The 23,150-nt window shown below is 34.9% G+C and overlaps 1 protein-coding gene across 3 annotated transcripts; it reads right to left on the reverse strand.

Moving 5' to 3' along the window:
* Window positions 1–15,421: 15,421 nt before the first annotated feature.
* LOC143632599 (elongator complex protein 1-like) lies at window positions 15,422–22,045 on the reverse strand. Of its 3 annotated transcripts, none has more exons than XM_077101073.1 (6): window positions 21,882–22,045; window positions 20,806–21,130; window positions 18,166–20,377; window positions 16,583–17,329; window positions 16,278–16,373; window positions 15,422–15,737 (listed from the first exon to the last, which is right to left on the reverse strand). In XM_077101073.1, the coding sequence occupies exons 1-6, from the start codon at window positions 22,038–22,040 to the stop codon at window positions 15,422–15,424; spliced, it is 3,855 nt and encodes a 1,284-aa protein (XP_076957188.1). In that variant the 5' UTR covers window positions 22,041–22,045. The 3 variants fall into 3 exon arrangements, with proteins under 3 accessions (XP_076957188.1, XP_076957187.1, XP_076957189.1); XM_077101072.1 differs by having other exon boundaries at window positions 18,166–20,398; XM_077101074.1 differs by lacking the exon at window positions 21,882–22,045 and having other exon boundaries at window positions 18,166–20,408; window positions 20,806–21,062.
* Between the last annotated feature and the right edge of the window lie 1,105 nt (window positions 22,046–23,150).

Genomic DNA, 23,150 nt, shown 5'->3' on the forward strand with positions numbered 1-23,150 from the left:
AAATTCTGGAACAGCCACTGTAATCTTAATGATAGGGAATTTCACATTGTTGATACTTTAGGTTAATTTTTAACACATTTAACTTTAGATATGATGCTTGTTAATTATTTTAGACCATACTAAATTATTTGCATATACTGGCCTTTAAAATAAGTTCTCTTGCAAAAACGTACAAACTAATACTAATGTGGCTCAGATATGTAACACTTTCCCATAGTTAACATGGTTGTACTGGCATGGATTCCAGTGCAAACAAACATTTCCCTGTGGGTTATTGATGAGCAGCTTGGTGGCTATAGATTTGACTAATGGACACATGTTACTCTCAAAATTTCTCTCATAAGCACATATCTATGTAATGGATTTTTAGATTCTTTTATCGGTTTCTGTTTCTTGAACTTGTTAGATTTCTTTTACGCATTTTGTTTCATTTTTGCAAAGTGGAAACACAATTGCCTAATTAGAAGTGAACATAATGTATTGATGCCACTTTAATGATTATCCTGTTATGTTTTTTTTTGTTTGGATGTGATCTTTTTCCAATCTAGATACTTCTTTTATGCCATCTTCTCAATAAGGTTTTTTGTTAATAGGTTTCTCATGAAATTCTTGTCAACGGAGTGGTTGGTCGTCCGTTAGATCCAATTATTGGTAGTACTAGTATACACCACTTGCATATTTGCCCCGGAAGAATTGCTGCAAGGCTAACCCAACATTTTGCTATATTGCCAAGAATTCAGCTTATGTTGCTTATGGATTGAAGCAGAAGTTCTATTTTTGTTGATCACACTACCAATCCCGTGACTGCAACTTATAATGTGTTGTTGAATTTGAAAAGTCAAGAATGTGCATTTGACTTTTATATTTATTATAAGTTCAGTTCACCTTGAAATTTTATAATTTGTCCATTTGATTTTGAAATGCATTGCTCAAACTCGATAAGAAGAGCTTAAACTAGGCCTTATTAATTAAATAACCTTCTTTTAAATCTTGAGCTTATTAAACTTAAAAGGACTTGTGTTTGGCCTCATAAATAGTTTTTCAAGCTCATATTTGGCTTTAACTAAACTCTGTTGTGTTCCCGAGTCGCATTTAACGAAGGGATGGGAGGGAAGGGGAATTATGACAGAAAAGAAAGTTAGGGGAAGGAAAATGTGTGATTTTATTTTGTGTTCCCGAGTTTAATGAAAAGGGAAGGAAAAAAAGGGAAATTAAACATTTTAGGTGTTCCCGAGTTAAGAAGAAAAGAAAGAAAGATACATTTTCCTATCATACCCTTTAAGTAAACTATTATATAGAGTTAGATATCAGGGTAATTTAGGAATTGACAAAAGTTATAATTAAACATAAATATTTTCTCTCATAATCTCTCCAATTTGTGAGGATGATAATATGTTTATATTTTCTAGCATTTTCCCTCCTTTTCCCTCCTTTTCTTAAAAAATTTTAGGTTCATGATTTTTTTATATTTTCCTCTCTTTTCCTTCCCCTCCCCTCGTTAAAGTAAGACTCGGGAACACAGTTGTTTATTAACATTATTTTTTATATTTATATTGGTATATGTGTGTGTATATTTTCATTTTTATATATAACGTAATACATATAATTTTATCATAATTATAAATAATAACTACCATTATATAAATATACAATTATTGTATTAAATTATGCAAGAAAATATAATAATAAAACATAAATAACTAATAGGCCAGTTTAGGCCCTTTCTCCGACTTGAGCTCCATAAGACGTTTCGTTGTTGGCGACAAAGAGGCCGGCAAAGGGGCGGTAACCCCTTGAAACACCATCGAGGGGCGTTTTCAAACGGGCAGTAGGGGGCTGTGCAACGGTTTAGAACCACGAGAATCGAACCGAAACCAAAACCGAAAATGCCTAAAATTAGAACCGGAACTTATTATAGTAAACCGCTTCGGTTCCAGAACTAGTAAAGTCGGTTCTCGCTAATCGGTTCTGGCCAAAACCGTTTCCGTTGTATATTTATCAAATATGTTGTGCAAACTTTGCAAATTACAAAACAAGTTTACATGATTGTATGTCTTCTATCACGGTAAAATTTATTTAGATTACAGCATTAACATCCGTTATATTTTTTATTAAAACCTAATTGTTGAAGTTAAATAAATCATTAGCAACGATAGGTTAAGGAAGATCATATCATTTTATATTAAATTATTTTGAAAGCATAAATCAAAATTGTTCATGATTGCTAGGTCTTGAACGCAAAAAAAGAAGATTTCAATAAAATAATGATTGAATGAATGCGGGTTAATAAGTTACTCTATAAAAAATGGGTATTAGTAAATTTAGTTAAAACGTTTTTAATATTTAGGTTCTTCGGTTCCATATCTAGAACCATCGGTTTTACCCAGAACCGAACCGCGAACTGTTTAATGAATTTTGAGAACCGAGAACCGTAATGTAACACATGTTAGCGGTTCCAGTTCCGCGGTTCTGACGGTTCCGAGACGTTTTTTGCTCAACCCCTAGGGGGTGATTTGTATTTTAACTTTTTTTGTAGATTTCTATAGTTTCTTTTGAATATTACTTAATTATAATTTTATTATATAAATACATAGTTAATAGTTAATGTATTAAATTATGTAATATATAATAATAAAAAAACTATTTGGCTCGTTAATAGTCGAAAGACAATTATACATGCACCAATTAATCGATGGTCGAGTACTATGTGTTTTGTGTCTAAAACTTGATGCACAACTACTATAGAACCGGGGGTCTCACCGAAAGCAGTATTTCTATTCTTATGGGGTATAGGTAAGATTGTTTACATCTTATCATTTTCATACCCTACTAGAGATTTTATATTGGTGAGATTTACTGAGTAGGATGATGATGATGATGATGATGATGATTATAACAATGGCGAAGCTTGGACTGAGGCACGGTGGGGGGGGGGGCTAAACTTACACTGCGTACAAAAATTTTAGACCGAAAACGTGTAAATTTACACTACTGCGTAAAAAAACAGGGTGGCCGGCCACCCCGGCCTTAATGAAGCTTCTCCAGCATATGATAGGCTCCTTTAACATATAAAGGTTTGAGCAGTTTTTCAAGCTTGAAGTTGGCCAAGGCCAACTCGTTTAGTGTTTATCAACTATAATTGTCCATCGGGGTCATATCAATCCTAAATAACCCCAATTGTTGACTAAAGACCCTAATCTACGATCATTATTTAACTAATTTATAGATTCACTGTTTGATTTTAAACTTATTATATATATTCAATAGTTTATATGTTTATAAAACAGGAAAATTAAATTTTAACAGTCCCAACTTCATGCAGTTGACCGATAATAACCCCAACTTTGGAAATAGCTGTTACTGGTCCCAACGTTCACACTATTTGTTTTTATTGGATCTCTGTTAAAAAAAAGTTAACGATGTTAAGTTTTTTTCTAAGTTTCAAATTGATGTTTTAGAGCTTTCGATCGGAATGAGAATACGAATCGATTGATGTAAAATTTAAATCAAAACGACGCTTCAAACAACTTGATTTTTGTTAAGTAAAAGTTTAAACACCGAAATTGAAGCATCCTTTAATCGTTTGGACAACCGTTTGGAGGTAAGTTTTACATCAATCGACATGTATCCTCATTCCGATCAAAAGCCCTAAAATTTAACATCGTTTAGTTTTTTAACGGAGGTCCAATGAAAACAACTAGTGTGAAAGTTAGGACCAGTGACAACTATTTTTAAAGTTGAGATTTTTATCAGCCAACTTTATTAAATTGAGATTATTAAAATCCAATTTGCCTTTAAATAATCATGGTCAAACTATATCTAATAGTAAAATTAGATGTAAAATGTTAGTATAAGTTAGTGTGATTTAAATTACATTAAATACCTTTTTTCATATGAGTTACAACTAATGGGTTATACAAATTAAACCAATTACCCATGGATAGCTTGGATTAAGGATAGTAGAGATTAGAAAATAGGAGGAAAATTGAAGTTAAAATTGAATATGGTTAGGACACATCATTCTCATTATTTTTTGTTTATTAGTATAGGTAGATGGCTTATAAACTTAACTAGTCTTATATACAATTAAAACATTTATGTATTCTTTTTATAAAAAATATAGTAAAAGTTAGAAATGATACTTTCAAAAATATTATCTCATCCTCAAAATTTCTAAGGCTGGCTCCAAATTTCAAGGTCGGTTCCCTCCATAAAATTCTCTAATTTGATTCCAACACTTGATATTTCTCTGGTAACGAGAAACTGTATAATCTTTGCGCAATGAAGATGGAGAAACCACAGACGAAGCAAGTTCTTCCCTTTTATCTTTTATCGTTACGAACCAGGCAAATTCAATTTAGGCTTCCCAAATCAATACCGATACTACACAACACAATGATTTTAGCATATGATACATCAATGTGGTAAATCTTCAACCAATTTTTCATTTTTCACTAAATATTGGGAATTTTGATGTTGAATTTTAATCTTGTATATTGACTGTAATTTTGGGGATACTTGAAAGGAATGTGTGTGTGTGTGTGTGTGTAATCATGCACACCAAATGTCTGCTAAAATATCTAATTGAGATTCCTTTGAACAATACTTACATTGTTAACAAAATAACATCATCGTTAGATTGTGTGCCTTGAATCTTTCCTTCTATTATATAGTAAGGCTAAAGCCTTTTTCTTTCACTTGTATTCTTATTGAAATGTGGTTATCGTTTGTCGGTATTCAAAACAACTAACATGCCATTGTTTTAGTTATTTGAATTTTGATAAATGTGAATGTGTCCATCTTTCTAAGCTACTGGTGGCAATAAGAAACCCAACAATGAGTTAGTTTTGGCTTTGATGGCTATCCTTTTTTGATTAATTATACTATCATATGCATTTGGAATATGCACCACATTCATATTTGTTGACTATTACTGTCTTGAACATACCATAGCAGCGTATTAGAAGCACCAGTATCATTTATCATTCGGGTTGGTTGCTTTTGAATTCAGTTAGTTGGGTCACCTTGGGTCGGGTGCGTGAAAAACTCCACCCCTAGTGAGTTTAAATTTCACCATGTATGAATTTTGAATACACAAACATAGGCAAAATATCAACTTCATTATATAGCTAAACTTATTCCAGTACCATTACTTGTTAGACAAAACTAAATATTTTGTTTTCCAAAGAGAAGTCGAACCTTGACAACTTTTATTAATGGATGAACCTTATAATGATATTATCTTCACTTCAAAATATGTTAGCAGCTGCTAGTTTTGTTAAACAAAACAAAACTAAATATTATGAACTAAATATTATGTTTTCCAAACTAAATATTCGTTTTATTCATATAAAAGATTCTTTAGGTTGTTGTAAAGAGGATCAAACATCTACACATTATTCAGCAGCTGCTAGTTATGACATTTGTTGTTCACAAGCTCAAAAAAGCAAAACTCATAAAAGTTATAGTTTGGTGCTCCTTTTATGACACAGAAACTAAAGATAAATGCACAGTCAAGTAAATGAGCGCAAATGTAATAAACAAATATAAAAAATAAAAGTAATCAACATTAAGAAGCTGTATAATATACGGAAACTACCTATGGGTGAGGCGCTTGAGGCGTTTTGTTAAACACCTTATTTTACGTAAGGCGAGAAATTACATGAGGCGGCCTGAAGCGGCACATCAGCAGGTGAGGCGTTTGAGGTGGCATTTCAGATAAAAAATTATTGCAATTGCTGAGGTTATGGTGCAATAAAGATGTGGTGATAATTTCTAGACAATTTATTTATTACTAATATTTGCTACTTAGAGGATTCTGTTAGCTAAATCGTTTATATTAATGTGTATTTGGAAGCGTTGTTTGCGGGCTAAGGAAACGCACATGTTCTAAAAAAGCGGACACAACTGGCCCAAAATTTTTTGCAAAGTTGGTAATATGCCTTTATTTTGCTAGAGATGTACTTTTACTATTGAAGATGCTAATTATTGCTTTTTTCATAATATATCTTATCATGAATATTGAATACAGAGAAATGAAGGCCCAAACATAACCAAAATACTTGAGCGTACACGTAAGAGGGCCCAAGAACATGGATGTCTTGATACGTATACCGAGACCATGTGTAGTGGTGGCTTTGCCACCTGCGTTATAGCTCAAAACGCGGGGGGTACACCGCCCCCCCCCCTGCGTTATGTTGATTTCAATTTTGCAAGCGTTTTATATATAACGCTGATAATGACACGAAATCCAAAGTTACCGTTGCAAAATTGACCGTTGGAAAATTAAAAAAAAATAATTTATTTCCTATATATTAAACCATTTCATCCCCAATCAAATCTCATTAAATTTATAAAAATTTTCTCTTTTAACTCTATAAAGATTCCTTTACACCAAATTCACTATATATGGATCCTCCATCTATATATAAACAGTTTTTCGGGCCCGACCAACAAGCCGAGGACGTGGAGGAGGAACGGGCGGTTACGAGTGCGATTATGTTCGCGACACAGTATATGAGTTCTGTTACGGGTGCGATTAGCTCTCCACCCCCCGTTTCAACAAGAGCATATATCAAACGAGATCGTGCCGAAGCCAACAACCGGTTGATGGCGGATTACTTCTGCGACACGCCGAGATACAAGAACCCGAAGACCTTTAGGCGTCGTTTTCGGATGTCTAAAAATTTATTTATGCGCATCACCAATGATTTGGAGCGTGAGTTTGATTACTTTAAGCAAAAGCCTGACGCTCGAGGGACGCTAGGATTCACGGCTATTCAGAAGGTTATGCTCGCCTACGGAAACACGACCGACATCAACGACGAGTATTTAAAGATGGCTGAAAAAACAACTCGGGACACCTTGGAGTATTTCTGTTACGGTACGTTTTGTTTTTTTTTTTAAATAGTTTATCACTTGTTTACTGTGATCATTTATTTTTATAAAAATTTCGTAAAATATAGGAATATTTAAACTATATGGACCACATTATCTGAGAGAGCCCAACGTTAACGATCTACAACGTCTTTACGAGGCATATACAAGGGTACATGGTTTCCCCGGCATGATAGGAAGTGTAGATTGCATGCATTGGGAATGGGCTAATTGTCCAACTGCATGGCGAGGTCAATTCACACGAGGTGACCAAAAGGGACCAACGGTCAGCCTTCAAGCGATCGCTTCATACGACCTTTGGATTTGGTCGGCATTCTTTGGTGTTCCCGGTTCCAACAATGACATAACCGTCTTAGAGCAGTCTCCTGTGATGGAGAGTTACATATCTGGGACCGTTCCCGTCGCTTCGTTTTGGGCTAACGATAACTTCTACGATCATGGGTACTATCTGGGTGATGGAATATATCCAGAGTTCGCGATAATTGTTAAAACATTCAGAGACCCGATGGATGAAAAAAGACAGTATTTTAAGAAAGTGCAAGAGTCTGCGAGAAAGGATATCGAGAGGTGTTTTGGTGTTCTTCAACAACGATGGCATTATGTTAAAAATCCTTGTCGTTTGTGGTCTTTAGAAAGAATGAGATGTGCTATGTATGCGTGTATCATAATGCATAACATGATCATCGAGGACGAGGGAAGAGCAATATGTCCAACTTTCATACCGGACCCGGATCCACCACGGACTCCGGCAAGTATGGAGCAACGACTCGAAAACTCGGATTCCGTGCGGTCAAGAGAGATACATAAGGCACTAAAGGAGGATTTGGTCCAACATCTTTGGATGTATCGGCCTCTGCCTGGTGAAAACGATGAGGAGGACGAGGACGACGACGATGATGAAGACAACGACGACGATGAAAACGACGATGAGGAGGACGAGGACGACGACGAAGAGGGCGAAGACGACGACGACGACAACGACGAATAGTTTTTTTTTTATTTTTTCTTGTAATATTTATTTAATAAAATATTATTGTTATTTGATTATTCTTATTAAAAATTAAAAAAAAAAAACAAAAAGTGTAAAAGTGACTGGGCGCCACGTGGCGCATAACCCCTGGATGTGGAGAGTTATGACTACAGCCTGTTTTTGTACAAAACCATAACTCTGACCGGGCGCCACGTGGCGCATAACCCTTGAATGTGAAGCTTTATGACTACACATGATCTGATAGTGGGGGGGAAATTGTAAGCTTTATCTAGTTTATCCTGAAGCATATTATACATCTGATTAAAACATAATAACATAAAGATTGAGTTTAAAAGCTATATATATATATTAATTTAGTGATTAGGTAAAGTAATAAAATACACAGTTAGTTAAAGAATACAGAATTAGAAGATTCCATTTAGAAACCTGAATATATTTAGTAAGTTGTTTAATAATAATATATATAGATGGTTTAAAAAGATAAGGTAAAAGTTGGCTGTTCAGGTGGATTGAACTCAGTGAACCGGACTACCAAGAAAAAAAACTTGAATTGCAAGATCTTATGGACTCAAATATGTTTTTTTTTTCATTTGTTTTTCTGCTAACCGATTGAATCTAGGCTTTAGAAAGAAGCAAACTGTTGTGATCAAAACTGTTAAGATTTAACTTTGATCACAATTGTTATAAACATAACAATCAAATGGATAGTTGAGATTGCTTGCCAACATAATGTTGCAAAAATTTGAAAATCATTGTGTTTGTAAATCATAGATGATGAGAGGCATATAAGGTATTATTATTTTGAATAAGCATTTAGCTTGAGATATAGTACCACCCTTAGTAAATCATAGATGATGAATCTTAAACCTGATTAAGATGTTAGCATTGATCTATAGCCACCTCTTTGTCTGTAATTTTTCACATGTCAAAAATAGGTAGGTTTTTTAATTCGGGTTAGGCGGGGTTGATCTATAGGCACTTTTTTCTATGTTTTATTTTAATATAATCACGATAATAATTCTAAGTGAGACGATAGTCATTTTAATTCAACATTATAGATTTGCGTTACTTGTGACCTACCTTGGTCGTGATTTATGATCATCATTTAGAGTGGTTAGTTTAGACTTATTCAGAATTTTTACTATAAGTGTGCATGACATGTTGGTTTTTGGTTTATTATTATTGTTCCTCTATTTTTACAATATTCTCTTATCCTTTTTTAGAAGGAACAAATGAGGAAGTACAAACTTACAAAAGAGGGAAATGCTTTGGTCAATCCTTTTATAATTGTAATGAACAAATGCTTGGTCAATCCTTTTATAATTGTGATGGCTACCTTTGACTGTATGGAAAAAGTGCTATAAAAAATGGAGGGTGGTGAGGAACTATACATGATTCCAAGAGGCTTATGGAATATGGAGCCTTGAAGTTGAGAAAACTCAACTGATGAAAATGTGAAAGAAGTTGAAAAAGATGAGCTAGAAGCTATGTTAAAAGATTTTGGCACCCAACAAGTAGACTTTGAAACAATGATGTAGAACATTATTTAAAAGCTACCTACACTTTAGGATCTTATGAATGATACAAGGTTTTCATTATTTTTTATAATTGTATGACATTTTTATTATATTACGTTATATGAAATTCGGACATATGTTGAATGAATGTACTATTATCTATTGTATTTAATATTATAATTTCTTAATTTACAATTTTGTAAAACTTTTATTCTATATTGTAAATTTTGTGATTTATGTGGTAAAACTATGTGTCTCAAAAGCCTTTTAGATTGTGGCAAAACGAATGTGCCATTAAAGCTACTATGGATATATAATTAGAATTACTTTTTAATGGCACAAAATTTGTGTCGCAAAAGTCTAATTTAATATTGTGGCAGAAAAAAAAGTGTCACTAAAAACCCAAAAAAATTGTGCGGCAGTTTAAAGAAGTGCCACTAAAGGCTTTAGCGTCACCACTTCTAGTGACACTTTTTTTGTGTGCCACACATTCTTACAAGGGTTTTTAGTGGCACTTTTTTGTTTTTCAATGGCACTTTTTGTATGTCATTATATGACATTTTTTTTGTAGTGGATGCTTAATTTTTATGTTTTATGTTGAAACAATTTGTGATTATTAAAGACAAGTATCGTATGTTTGTGAGAAATGGTTGACTTTTATTACTTCGCAAAAAGTTTTAATTCACTATGATATTTAAAACTGTATTTATAAGTAAATTCAAAGCTAAAGTAGGGCACCGGGACAAGGGCCTTACACATGCATTGTTTGGCCCTTGTTTTTAGTCTTTTGTTAAATCACCTTTTCCCAGTTGTCTTTGAAGGAAAAGTGTCAATCTAAGTGTTTGGTCATTTAGGCGTTTAAGAAAATACAAGCATGTTTGTTTTATTGATAGTCGTTTAAGAAAATGATTTGATACATGTATGTATTTTCAAATCCATCTATAAGTTTCATTTCAGAAATCTATATCAACTTTTTCTTTGATTATGATATCAAATTCAATCCTATATTCCAAATACAAAATGTAAATGCATGATCATGAATATCCCTCTAAACTCTTTGTTCTTCACATGAATTAAATTTGAACCCATATTCAAAACACAAACTCCTTATAAACTTTTTCTTCTTCTTCTTCACTTGAATTAAGTATGTCTAGAACTTACAGCTTCTTCACCATTAAGTACGCCATATTCATATGTCACCTACATCATCTTCGTTGTTAAGGCCATGATGAGCTTTCCAATTGCCTTTGACGTCATTGCAGTAACTTCCTTAGGCACTAGCACAAAAGGGTTCATGTAATAGTAATAGACTTATATTTAGCCTATATTTTTTACCGTGTAATTAGCATTGTTGGTGCATATTCTATCTCTAAATATGAGATCACGTTATCGATCAGCTCGCAAATGTTTATACTCCAATTACAGCCGGCGACTAGGTTCTCTAATTAATCACGTGTGAGAACGAACAATACGAAGGGGTTGGCATGCTTCTTTAATAAACTGAACCCTTTCTCACGTTTACGTTGCTCATTCTAGGGTTATCATGAAGAAATCAGGAGAACAAATCAACTTGCTACGCCCGCTGCAAATGTCGGCATTGCCCTAGACACAAACACTGCCAAATCCAACCCACAAGTTTCCTATGAATACTGATCAAAAACCTCATACAATCGGGGATGCAACCATGGTCATTCTCATGGCCAGGGTCATGGTCGTAATTTCTTGGGTGGGGGACGAGATTCTGGCTACACTACCAACCTTCTTGGCCCACGCCCCTGGTACCACCATTTTGCATAGTCCATTCCCGTTCATACCAACAGTACCCAAATAGTTACCCAACACACTTACCCCTAGCCCACCAACCCAAGGCCAAAATTCCTACGGGAAATCCCGGTGTCGGGCTACTTGGTCCATGACCCAATCAAACCTACACAACTGCTTATGCCCCCCACCAACATACCAGCCTTCCACACCATGTCTCACAACCCACCCGATCAATGGGTCATGAACACCGGAGCCACCTCTCACATAACTAATAACCCAAGTAATTCCAATCTCTATTTAGTAATGACATTTTACAAAATATCATAGTCAGAATTAATGGCACAACCATTTCGGTCACCGGACAAGGTAATTGGCATTTACCACCTCCCTACCCACCCCTAAAACTAAACAATATCCTTTTCCACCTAAATTACCTTAACTCGGTTCATCGCTTACTATTGACAGTTAAATTTTAATCGAATATGATCCCTTTGGTTTTCATGTGAAGGATTTCAAGGCCCATATCCCTATCCTCCGATGCAACAATAGCAGTGAGCTTTATCAACTATTTTCACTAAAGTCTACTCAGTATACTTCAGTATCCACTTACATGGCTATCTCTCATCAACTTTGGTATCAACGTCAAAGTCATCCTGGGCAGACTTTATTGCAATCCATAATGATAAGACAAACTCATGTTATTTCTTTTGATAAATTAAATAAGACACTATGTCAATCTTGTTTTATTAGGAAAAGTGTCAAGTTACCTTTTATGTCTTTAACTACTTGCACATAATTTACCATTTGACTTTATACATAGTGACCTTTGGACACCTCTCATTGTAAGCAGCGGAGGTCATCATTATCATATACTTATCTTGGATGTCTTAACAAAAATATTAAGGCCTTTCCTTTAGCCAAAAAGTCACAAGTATATTCGTAAAACAACTTAATTGGAATATCGCCGGATTTCTTTTGTAGATATCTTTTGTAGATAGAGAAAGTAATAGAGAAAAGAGTTTAATGGAGTATGTGAATGATGAAAATGATGGATGTGAATGCTTATGTATAAATGGAGGTGTCACATTGTTTCGGTTTTAGCACACAATTTTGGGCGAAGTTGGTTGGTGGTTTTGTTATTACTCTCTCTCTCTCCCTCCCTCCCCCCCCCCCCCCCCCCCTCTGTCTCTCTCTGAAATGTCTCTTGCGAATTTTATATAATGTATTATCTGAAATGTCTCTTGCGAATTTTATATAATGTATTAAGTTTTTAGGCATTTTTTGCTCACAAAAAATAGGAAATATTAATATTTAATAATGTTATAATATTTCAGCTCATAACACATATACTGGATATTAAACGGCTTATCGTAATCCTAATAGCTAGTATAACAAATTCCGAGTAGAACGAGACAAAAACCAACGCTTAAGGTTTTTACACATTTAACGTTAATATTTTTATAAAATATTTTAATTTATGTAAATCCAAGCATAATGGTTATCGATTGAATTTTAAATAGGACAAAATTACAGAAATTGTCCTTTATGTTTATACCAAATTTCACTCATGGTCTTTTATCTTTAAAATTGATATGTTTTATCCTTTACGTTTATAAATTTAACAATATTTGTCCTTAGCCCCTAACCCAGTTAGTTTTTTTCGTTAAATCAGGTCATGTGCATCACACATGAGGGTAAGTTGGTCATTTCACCTACTAATTAAAAAATATGTTAATAAATAAAAAACAACAAAAAAAAACTGAATATTATATATATATATATATATATATATATATATATCTCCCCCCCCCTCTCTCTCTCACACACACACACACCAGTCCACCGCTATCACCAAACCACCACCAACACCACCCACTCCCACCGCCCCTACACCACCAACACCATCCAACCTTCGGCAACTACCACCACCGTCTGAAACAACCGTCATTTCCTCCCTCTATGTCACTAGTACCACCGCTGGACCTACCGCCACCAACCTAAATTTCAGCAATTTAATCCTAAATTCAACTAAAAGTAGTATACCAAAGCTTAATCAAAATGCACTAAAACCCTAACATATTCTTGCCTAACGGAAAAAGAACCATTTATAGCGGCCGAAACCTGTATCAATCTGCTCCTCCGACGGCCATAATGAACCCTAATCATGGTTGTCGGAAACCTAATCAGGGTGTATGTCTTCCATTTGAGCACCGCCGCCGCCGCTATGCAGTGCAATTAAACAACGGTGGAGCAATTAGGGCTTGCAATCAAAGTCCCTTTCTAATAGAATCTCCGGCGATGATAGCAACCTTAATCGTGGTCTTGATAACAATGCTTTGAAGATGGGGTCGGGCCATCTGTGGTGGTGGTAGTTTCCGGCTGTGGTGGTTCCAGCAGGGAGGTGGAATACGGTGGCGGCGATACACAGGTGAGACGGTGGCTACCGGAGATGAGTGGAGGTTGGACGAAGACAATGGTGTTGGGTTCTGTTATTATATTAAAACCTAATATGTCATATTATAAATATTGAATTTTGTTTGTTTTTAATGTTTTTAAAAATAAAAGGTATTTGGATTGTTTATTTAAATGAAAAGGACTTTTTGTTAAAAGACCTTATTAACTTATGATATTTTTACAAGAAGTTTTTAAAAACATGTTAGGATTAACTTATGTGTTGGAGAAAACCAAAATGACTAATAATGACACTCTTTTTTAAAAGGAGTGTAATGGGTTTTGAGGGTTGGAAGGGTGTAATAGGTAAATCAAACCCATTACGTTAATAAGTTACAAATTCCTAACTTTTCAAAACCCTTTTATTTTGCCTTCTCATTAAGTTAAAATCCATAAGTCCTTATGTTTTGCTAAACACCTTATACACCTTATTAGCTTTTCAAAAAGTTTATAAGCTATAAGTTGATGAAAATAAGGAATCCCAAACACCCCTATGTTTCTAATCTTTTAATTCTATTTAGTTTAAATATTAAAATGTTTTTTAAATAAACAGGTAAAATGTCCGAATTGCCCTCATGTGCGTTGCACATGACCTGACTCTTAACGAAAAAACTAACTGGGTTAGGGGCAAAGGACAAATGTTGTTAGATTTTTAAACGTAAAAGATAAAACATATCAATTTCAAAGATAAATGACAATGGTTGAAATTTGATACAAATATAAAGAACAATTTCTGAAATTCTGTCTTTTAAATAGTGCCAACTCTAAAACTACTCACTCAACCAACCAATACCAATAGGAAAGTGTTAACTCAAAATAATGGTCATTGGACGATTTTATGAAAGGTGTCCACAACATCTCTTTTGTTGATGTGAAGCCTATTGCTAAACATTGCATACGGATAATGTGGCTAGTGATTTCCAAGATTAAAGGTACCGTGCATAAAATTTGTATTTTCTAGAGTTGTTTGATTTTGGACAGGGTAGTCAAAGTTGATGATTCGGACTCAAGCATTCGGTTTCTCATAATAACTAGAAACAGATAACCAAGACGTCCGGAGGCTGCAGAGCCAGGCGTGCTTTGTAGGGATATAAGTGAGTTTGTTTTTCAGTAACTTCACAGACAGATGGAAGTGGACAGGGGATGATAATCAAGTTGCAAGTTTATTTGGGTTAATTTGGTTCTTTTAAAGCAAATGTTTTGTTTTGAGGATGATTTGAAATAGGATCCCTATTTCTCATAACCTAGCGACGAGAGGACAGAGGTGTTGCGGTCTCAGCCCTTTTTGCAATTAGAGGAAAAGAAAGTTGACATCAGTTTTTCGGGTGAAATTGCACCCGGGACTTGGAACGAGTTATGCTAGTTATATGACACATTGACCGTTATGAACAAAATATATATAGCAAACACTTACTATGAGTACAACAGTTACTGTTATGCTAAATTGTTAATTTCAAGAGTGTCACATTTATTTAAACAAAACAACCTCACAAAAATCAACTATTAAATCTTATACAGCAGAAATAATCAAATGTATACCAAAAATACCAATAAAATAAACCCATCTAGGCATAAGATAGAGCAAAAATTCAAACGAACCAACAGAGCAAACGGGTCAAAATTGCTGCCACCTTCTGGTTTCGTCATATCCTCACAAATCACAATCACTTCAAACATACACTACAGATGACCTTTCATCTGCAAAAAGGGATAAAATATTTTAATAATAATCAAATTATTCAAATAAAACAATTAACAAAGTTTTACACTAAATAATGTGAGATTTAACAAGTATTACCTCCTAAGGAGTAACAAAAACTTTGGACTGCCAAAAGAACTCCTCAGACCGCAACAACTCATTCCTTAATTTCTTCATGTAAGCCTCCAGAACAAATGTATGTTCATCTACAATATCACATGAAACTGCATCTTCTGCTAATTTGACTGCTGATATTTGAGATAACTGAAAGTTTTCTGCAACTCGTTGCAATTTTCGTGCGATGTCTTCCTTCCCGATCATCACAAGGCAACCCAACAAAGATTTGAGCTCGCGTTTTGCTCCAGCTGTGAGGCTCATCCCCTTCATATGCTCTACTAATGCCATTTCCTCATCCGGGCTGAAATAATGTTTAATCATTAAATAAAGAAATAGAATACAAATAGATGAACAAAAGAATACTCTTTTATTAAACAGGCCTATTTTTAGGCTCAGGCTCGTTTAAGCTCAGCTAGGCTCGAGCTTTCAGTGAGCCAATCTCGAGTAGCTCACGAGCGGATTGGCTCGTTTACACCCCTACCTTTGTTTCTGAATATTTATATCTTTTTGTAAATAGTTAGTGTGAAAACAGGTAAACTTCATATGGGTCGGGTTGAATTTATCTAAAATATTATACATTTTATAGATAACTAAGGTGGCAAATGCTATTAGAAAAATTGTATTATTTCTATAACAGTACAAGTTTTTGGAAAAACTGATCTCGGATGTTTTATGCATGGTCTATTAGCCTGTTTGACACACTAGACTCCTTTGATATCTTTCAGCTATTTTTTTCTACAGTCACACAAAACACAAACCCAACTTGACCCGTTTGAATAAACAGGTCGACATTGTCACATCTGAAAAATATACAAAAATAAAACTGAGGTAAAATCAATACCTGCCAGCACGAATTTTTCCTTTTTTCTTTTGCCGTCTAATCCCTCTCTTGCTAGTGCCACTTGAGCTCATGGAAGCAGCTGAACCTTTTCTTGTTCTAATCATCAATAATATAATATCATAATCAATTAACAAATTGGTCACATATATACATATATATTATACATATATATGTAATATGTGCGTATATATGTATATGCATTAATGTATGTATATGTGTGTGTGTGTGTTTGCATTTATATACATATACTTGTAGGGGATATGTGTATATGTATGAATGTATGCATGTGTGTATGCATATCTTACCCAGTAGTGTAAGCACTCATTCCACTAAAACTACTACTAGCCTCCGAAACTGCATCATCATCCAATTCATTTATCGAGCTCTCCTCATCCCGAAGCTTAGCGGCAAGCAATAACCGCCTCTGCCGGACCGCCAGATACCGCGCCAAATACTTACCGACTTTTTCCAACCCTTCCTCATATTCCACTATCAACCCGGCCCCACATTCAACCGCACCAACTTTCACATCCAAAACCAACTCTTCAATCCCATGCATCAAACCAATCCTCAAAGCCTCTTCCCATTCCCGTGCATTAATTAAACAATTAATCCCAGTTTTAACATCATTACAATAATCAAAAGCAATCTTGGCAGCTTCACTCGGTTTCCCAATAGTTTGAAGCTCTTCACAAAGCTCATACGCAATTTGAATAATTTCTTCTTTTTGTAATTTCATAATACCCGCAACGGTTAGTACACCACCCCAATTGTTAGATGACCGGTAAGATTTTAAAGCTTTTTCTAGACTGTTGCAGCATAAATACGATGTAGCAGCATCTTCAAAGCATTTGATATTAGTTAAATGATCTCCCCATGCTTCTAAAACTTGTCTCTTTTTGGCGGGGCTGGTTATTAGTTGAAGTGCTTGAGGGAAAAGTTGTGGGTTGGTTTTTATGAGATTAATACAGTCTTCAAAATAAGTGTCGCCAGCGGTAACGATGTGTTGGAGTGCTTTCTCGAATCTCTTTAATTTGAGGTCAATTTTATACCTGTTAAGACACGCATTGCAAAAAACAACCGCATAACTAAATAAGTCGAAAGATATGTGTTACTTATAGTTCTTTCCTGTATAAAAACAATACATGAAAAATTAATATGTTATTATGTTACATGGCATTTCGGACCAACCTAACTCACGCCAAAGTTAGCTGTTTTGAAGGCCCAAGAAAAATGGTTTGGTGGACGTTCAATGAACAGTACGGAGGGACATTCGTTAATCTAATAAACGTGTGAACATTAACAAACAAATTTGTTCATTAATTTATAAATGAACGAACGCGAATAAATATCTCATTCATTCATTTATGTTCACGAACGTTGGTTTACATTCGTTCATTTAAACTCGTTTATGTTTGTTAGTGTACGTTTATTTACGTTACGCAGCTTACGTTCGTTAATATATTCATTTAAAATTTTTTGGCTCATAATAACTTAGTCTAGTTTTAATAACTTTTTAGGCTCAACACATTGTTCTTCACGTCACTTTAAACTAACTTTACCTCAGTTATGTTCGTTCATCTATGTTCACTTATGTTCATTCATGAATCGTTCGTTTATACTGTTAATGAACGAACATAAACAAACACGAACATGTTCATTTTCTTAACAAGCGAACACAAACAAGAATACCATGTTCATTTATTGTTTTGTTTGGTTAAGGTTAAACAAACGAAACGAACATGCCCTGTTCGTGTTCGTTCAGTTCGTTCACAAGCCTGAAGAGACTGTTTTGGATCACGGTTTGACCAAAAACCATTATAACTTGTGTTTTTTGTTTGTGTTTAGATTAGTTTATAAACAAATATAGACCATGTTGCATCAATACCTCATAACATAAACTGGCAAGACTTCAAGTTCTTGAAGAAACGGTAAAAACTCCTTCGGGTCCTGTTGTGAGTTCAATGCAACAATAGCTGCAAGATTCAAGTCATAAAGACCCAAAGCAGCTTCAAAAACTGCCTCACTTTCTGAAAGCCACAACAAATGTTTCAAAGATTCCTCAGATGATGGGACCTGCTTTCTTTCCGGGTCACTACAATCCGATAACTCCATCTCACGAATAACTTTGACCCGCTCCAAAGCTTCTTCCAAATATGGCGGGTCACTTTGGGCCAAAGTAGTTAAAATACAAAGCTCTCGAGATGGACTTTCTGTTATTTGCTCTTCAAGAGCTTTCCTTATAACCAGTAAAACAGAGTTGACCTTGCTTTGACCATCAAGAGCCGTGCCTTTTTCCTCATTTGCATAAGTTATATACCCTTTATATAGAGTTTCCATCACATTTTCATTCTTTAAAGAGCAAACGAATTCGGTAATGTAGGTTAGATTATCTACTTGTTTTACAATCTCAGTAGCTAATTTGAGAAAATTTTGCAAGCCCATGTGATCGACAATAATATTAAAATCAATCCTATGTCGTCTTACCATGAGTAGAGCATCCCTAAAACGCCCTTGAACCAAAGCGTTAACGATTGATTCTAGAACCAATTTTCTTGGATAAATGCTTTCTAAATTACCACGTGTCGTTTGTATAATAACCGCAGATTCATCTCCATGCACGACTCCCAAGATGTTAGAACCTTTTTCCCATATTTGTATGAACTTCTTTCCTTCTTCTGCATTCTTTCTGGTTATTACAACCGGTAAAAAGTTGCCATAATTGACCTCTGTTTGACCGAGCACGATATTGCGTATCTCAACAATAAACAACAAGTCTTGCTTCGTTGCGAGAATCAAATGTGTTATTGTCTGATTGGTGGAATTTGAGTACAACGAAAAGCTGCTACAATTGCTACATAAAACAGTCTGATTCACATGCAATTTACCACTGGTATCGAGCCCGAACATTAAAAATGAGTCGGAATTCGCCAGCCCAAAATCTTCAACGGGTCCCACACTCATCCACGGGCAAGAAGATGAAAACCGCAAATTGTTGCGCTCGTGGAGGGGATAATCGGTTTCGTACTCGAGAATATTCCCACCATTTAACTGAATAAACGCTGAACGTTTTTTAACCGGGTTAGAAACAAGCCCGGTCACCGCGTTCTCGATAAAAAGTTTGTTAACATCATTTGCATCAAATCCCGAGCCCGTTATCGAGCCCGGAATATGATCCTCAGAGCACGAAACTTCAAGTTCCTGAATATAGTACTTTGAAAACTTCTCATTTTTATACACAGGTTCAACTATAACACCGAGAAGCACGTGTGAGTCGACCCACGTGAGATGAATGAAAGATGCAAGATCATTAGTAATACACAGCTCAACATGAAATACTTCATCTTCTAGATCTTGCCACGTGTCAACTCCAGGAAGCTCCACAACAGACAAACTGCCATCTGCCAAAGATGCTGCCAACATGTTCTTAGAATTCTTAGACCAAAAAGCTGTTTCTCTGACCGAACAAGGAAACCGAAGCTGAAATAGATACATAGGTGGCGGGATTAAGGATATAGAAAGAGGGGTTACTAAAATCTTTGACCCATCAATAACTAAGGCAACTGAATTATCGGTAACTGATGAAATCCAGATAAAGTTCTGAAGTTTGATTAATCCTTCAAGTGTCCAGCTTATTAAACTTAGAGGCTTTACTGGGTCCCACATGAATCTAACTTCATCCTTTTTTAAGTACCTGATTTCTTGTTTCAAATACCAATGGTTGTTGCTGAAAAACCATATCTTGATCGAGTCATAAGCTTTTGTTCTAACAATGGCTGCAAGCAAATCTGAATTACAGTTCCATTTTAGATTCTCAATAGTTGCATCAACTTCTTCAATTGCAGTAAACGAGCTTCTTTCTAACCCATTTTTCTCGAAAAATATTATTTTTTTATCAGAAACAGTGGCGATTTTTGCTCCAGATGGCATCCATTCTGCAATTTCTCCCATGGAAGCCTTTGGTTCTGAGACTGAATGCATGTCGCCTGTGTCTCGCTCCCATATTTTAAGCTTCTTATGGGAAAAACTTGGTGTCGAGCTTATTGTAGCAAAGAATTTTCCGTCACCTCGCCAGGTGGCAGGACTTCCAGGTTTACATTCTGAGTGCAAGCATTGATCACCTGAGAGTAACTTCAGTACTTGTATCAAATTTTTAATCAAGAAATAACATATTGCAAAATTTGGCCATGTAAATGTTAATGCATGATTTTAAAAACTTATATTTTGTGTGTGTGTGTGTTTAGCCATTTTAGCACAAACCCATCTACAAAGCAGCTTTTCTTTTGACCAATTTTACTCAAAAACCTTGTTTTTAGCTAATTTAGGGGCTTTTATATTGAAACATATCTCCTTGTTCTCCGTGTTTTAACAAAATGAATGACAAATGTACCTAATATAATATTAATAATCACTAGAGGCGATTCATGTATCATTTATCAAGATAGTAAAACAATTTGCTTGAACTTTATGTTTTATACAGTTATGTCAGAAAAGATAAACTTAAGAAGCTGTGGTAAAAGCCCCTTACGTGAGTCAGCATCTTCAATATGATCTTCAACTGTTGTCTCATACAACAAGTCCCAGTCATGAGTCATTACCAACATTTGGCCTATACCAGTAATAATACAAAGCAAATCTCCATCAGGGCTCGGTGAAATAGACTTAACACCACCTTCTACTCTGCCAACAACCTCCACTGCACTATCATCCACATTAAACAGTAACAAATCACCACTTGAAGTTCCAATAATGAGCGATTCTTTCTCCATGAGATACTCCATGGAAGTAATAGAATCACCAGCATCTAGATCAACAGAACCAATCACAGTAGTTGATCCCCTCGATTCTTCATTCTGCAAATTTCACCATTGTTTTAGATTCTGAGCAGTGTATTATAGTCAGTGTTGTAAAAGTCATGATTAGTTGCCAATTTATCTTTAAAAAACATTCACATCGCATTCCTTATATTTATCTTTATTCAATTAAACAACACGCTTTTACTCAATTATTTCTCTCTCTGCCACTCGCAAAAAGACATTATATAAGATGAATAGTGAGTTGATAAATATAAGAAATCACTATTCGACCCAAATATATAAACCATATAATTTATAGATAAGAAAAGTATACAAAATGGGATGGAGTGAGTGTTTTTCATAATGGAAGATTATAAAGAACGGGAAGTGAATGCTCTAGTATGATAAAGTTTGAATTGTTTATGTTTGAACTATACTATGTGAGCTTCGGAGTATTTATGAGAACTTTTATACACGCACTATATATATAGAAGAGTGTTCAAATGAGAACCAGAAGAATGTCGAGGAGTGCATAATACAGTTAAACAGATGGCGGTTATATAACCACTCGGTCCGCTTGTGGTTCTCAACATAAAACTGGTTCTGAAACTATAGGTCCCTATTATAGTCTTACAAATACAAATAAAATGTTAAATTACAATTTGCATAATAATTTATACATGTTAATTAAAATCTAGGCCAAACACCCACCCCCTTAGATGATTTGTATCGTATCATCAACACCTAACACTTTGCATAATATTTACATATTAATTAAAATCAGGAACGTGTTAGTGTTAGGGCTTACTTGAGATGAAGAAAGATGGACGGTGTAGAAGTGGCTATCGGAAGAAACAAAGAATAACCGGTTCTGCTCGATGTCGAAAGCGGTTGAACGAATCACTTCATTTTGGGACTGTAAGCACAGGTTAGATGAGACCTCAAATGACAGCTTCAGATTCTTCATCTTTTATATCCAATTATCCAGAATCAATCAATCAAAACAGTGTGTGTGTGTGTGTGTGTTTGTGTGTGTGTCAGGAGTTTAATGGGGGAAAGATGAATAGATGAAATATTCGGCTTGAGGGTTTTAAAGGGTTTATGAGGGTTTCTTTGCCTTTGTCAATATTATTATTTTGAGTGTTTTTAAAAATCGCATGTCATTCACTTTCTCGATACTTGATTTGGGATCTCGTCTTAAGTTTAAAACTTGTCTTAAAAGAGTTTTTCACGGTGGTGGGTTTCAGGTTTCGAGCGTCAAAATCATTATAAATAGTTGACATCTGTCTCATAAAAGCTCACTAAAAATATCGAGGATACTTTTAGACATTGTAACAAAAATCACATTGTAGTCATTGATAGTTTGATATTGATTTGACAAATACTTATTATTTATTATTTATGTGGCTATTTCAATACTCACGTATCATTCATTTTGATGTATCAATAATTATAATAGCAATTGTGAATCCATGGATAGTTTTATTAATTGGATAAAAAGCCTGTGACTCGTTACTCGTTTTAAAAAAGCTCGAATCTATACGAGTTGACTCAGCACGGCTCGATTATAAATGAGTCGAGCTCAAGCCAGGGTTGGTTGAGCTCGTGACTCGGTCTTGACTCGGCTCGTTGGCTTGTTTATATTACACCCGAAATTATATTTTATAATAATAACAATAATAATAACATCAATTTATATAAATTGATGATTGAGCCTGTTGTGAACAGTTAGAAGTATTTGCTTACTGTATCAAAAAATGAACATTCTAATAAAATGGTGAATTACTGCAGTCTACAGATATTGTAATAAGTTAGAGGTCTTTATAATGCAAGAAACCTCACCGATTAACGCTAAGCATCTGCGCGTAGACCACTGCATAAGATATTAAAGCTGATTGCAAATCTTTGTATATGCTAGTCTTCATATGGGTAGCTAAGTGGGTTTAAATTAGATTTCAGTTATGAGACACCCAATTGAGGTTCAAACTAAGCACATGATTTGTTGTCGCTTTAAATCTTTTTATAAAAATCATCTTTTAAATGTGTATATATGTTATTCAAGACACATTCTCATGTA

This window comes from Bidens hawaiensis, unplaced genomic scaffold, assembly GCF_021521415.1.
Source record: "Bidens hawaiensis isolate Kalapana, Puna unplaced genomic scaffold, B.hawaiensis_p1.1 tig00006484_1, whole genome shotgun sequence".
In the NCBI taxonomy this organism is placed as follows: Eukaryota; Viridiplantae; Streptophyta; class Magnoliopsida; order Asterales; family Asteraceae; genus Bidens; species Bidens hawaiensis.

Excerpts from the sequence above, each read along its gene's own strand:
- LOC143632599 (XM_077101072.1), bottom strand. The coding sequence starts at position 22,040 with ATGAAGAATCTGAAGCTGTCATTTGAGGTCTCATCTAACCTGTGCTTA. Across the intron at positions 17,330-18,165 it reads TTGCCAGTTTATGTTATGAG|GTATAAAATTGACCTCAAAT; the intron begins GTATTGATGCAA and ends GTGTCTTAACAG. Across the intron at positions 16,374-16,582 it reads ATGAGTGCTTACACTACTGG|AACAAGAAAAGGTTCAGCTG; the intron begins GTAAGATATGCA and ends ATTGATGATTAG.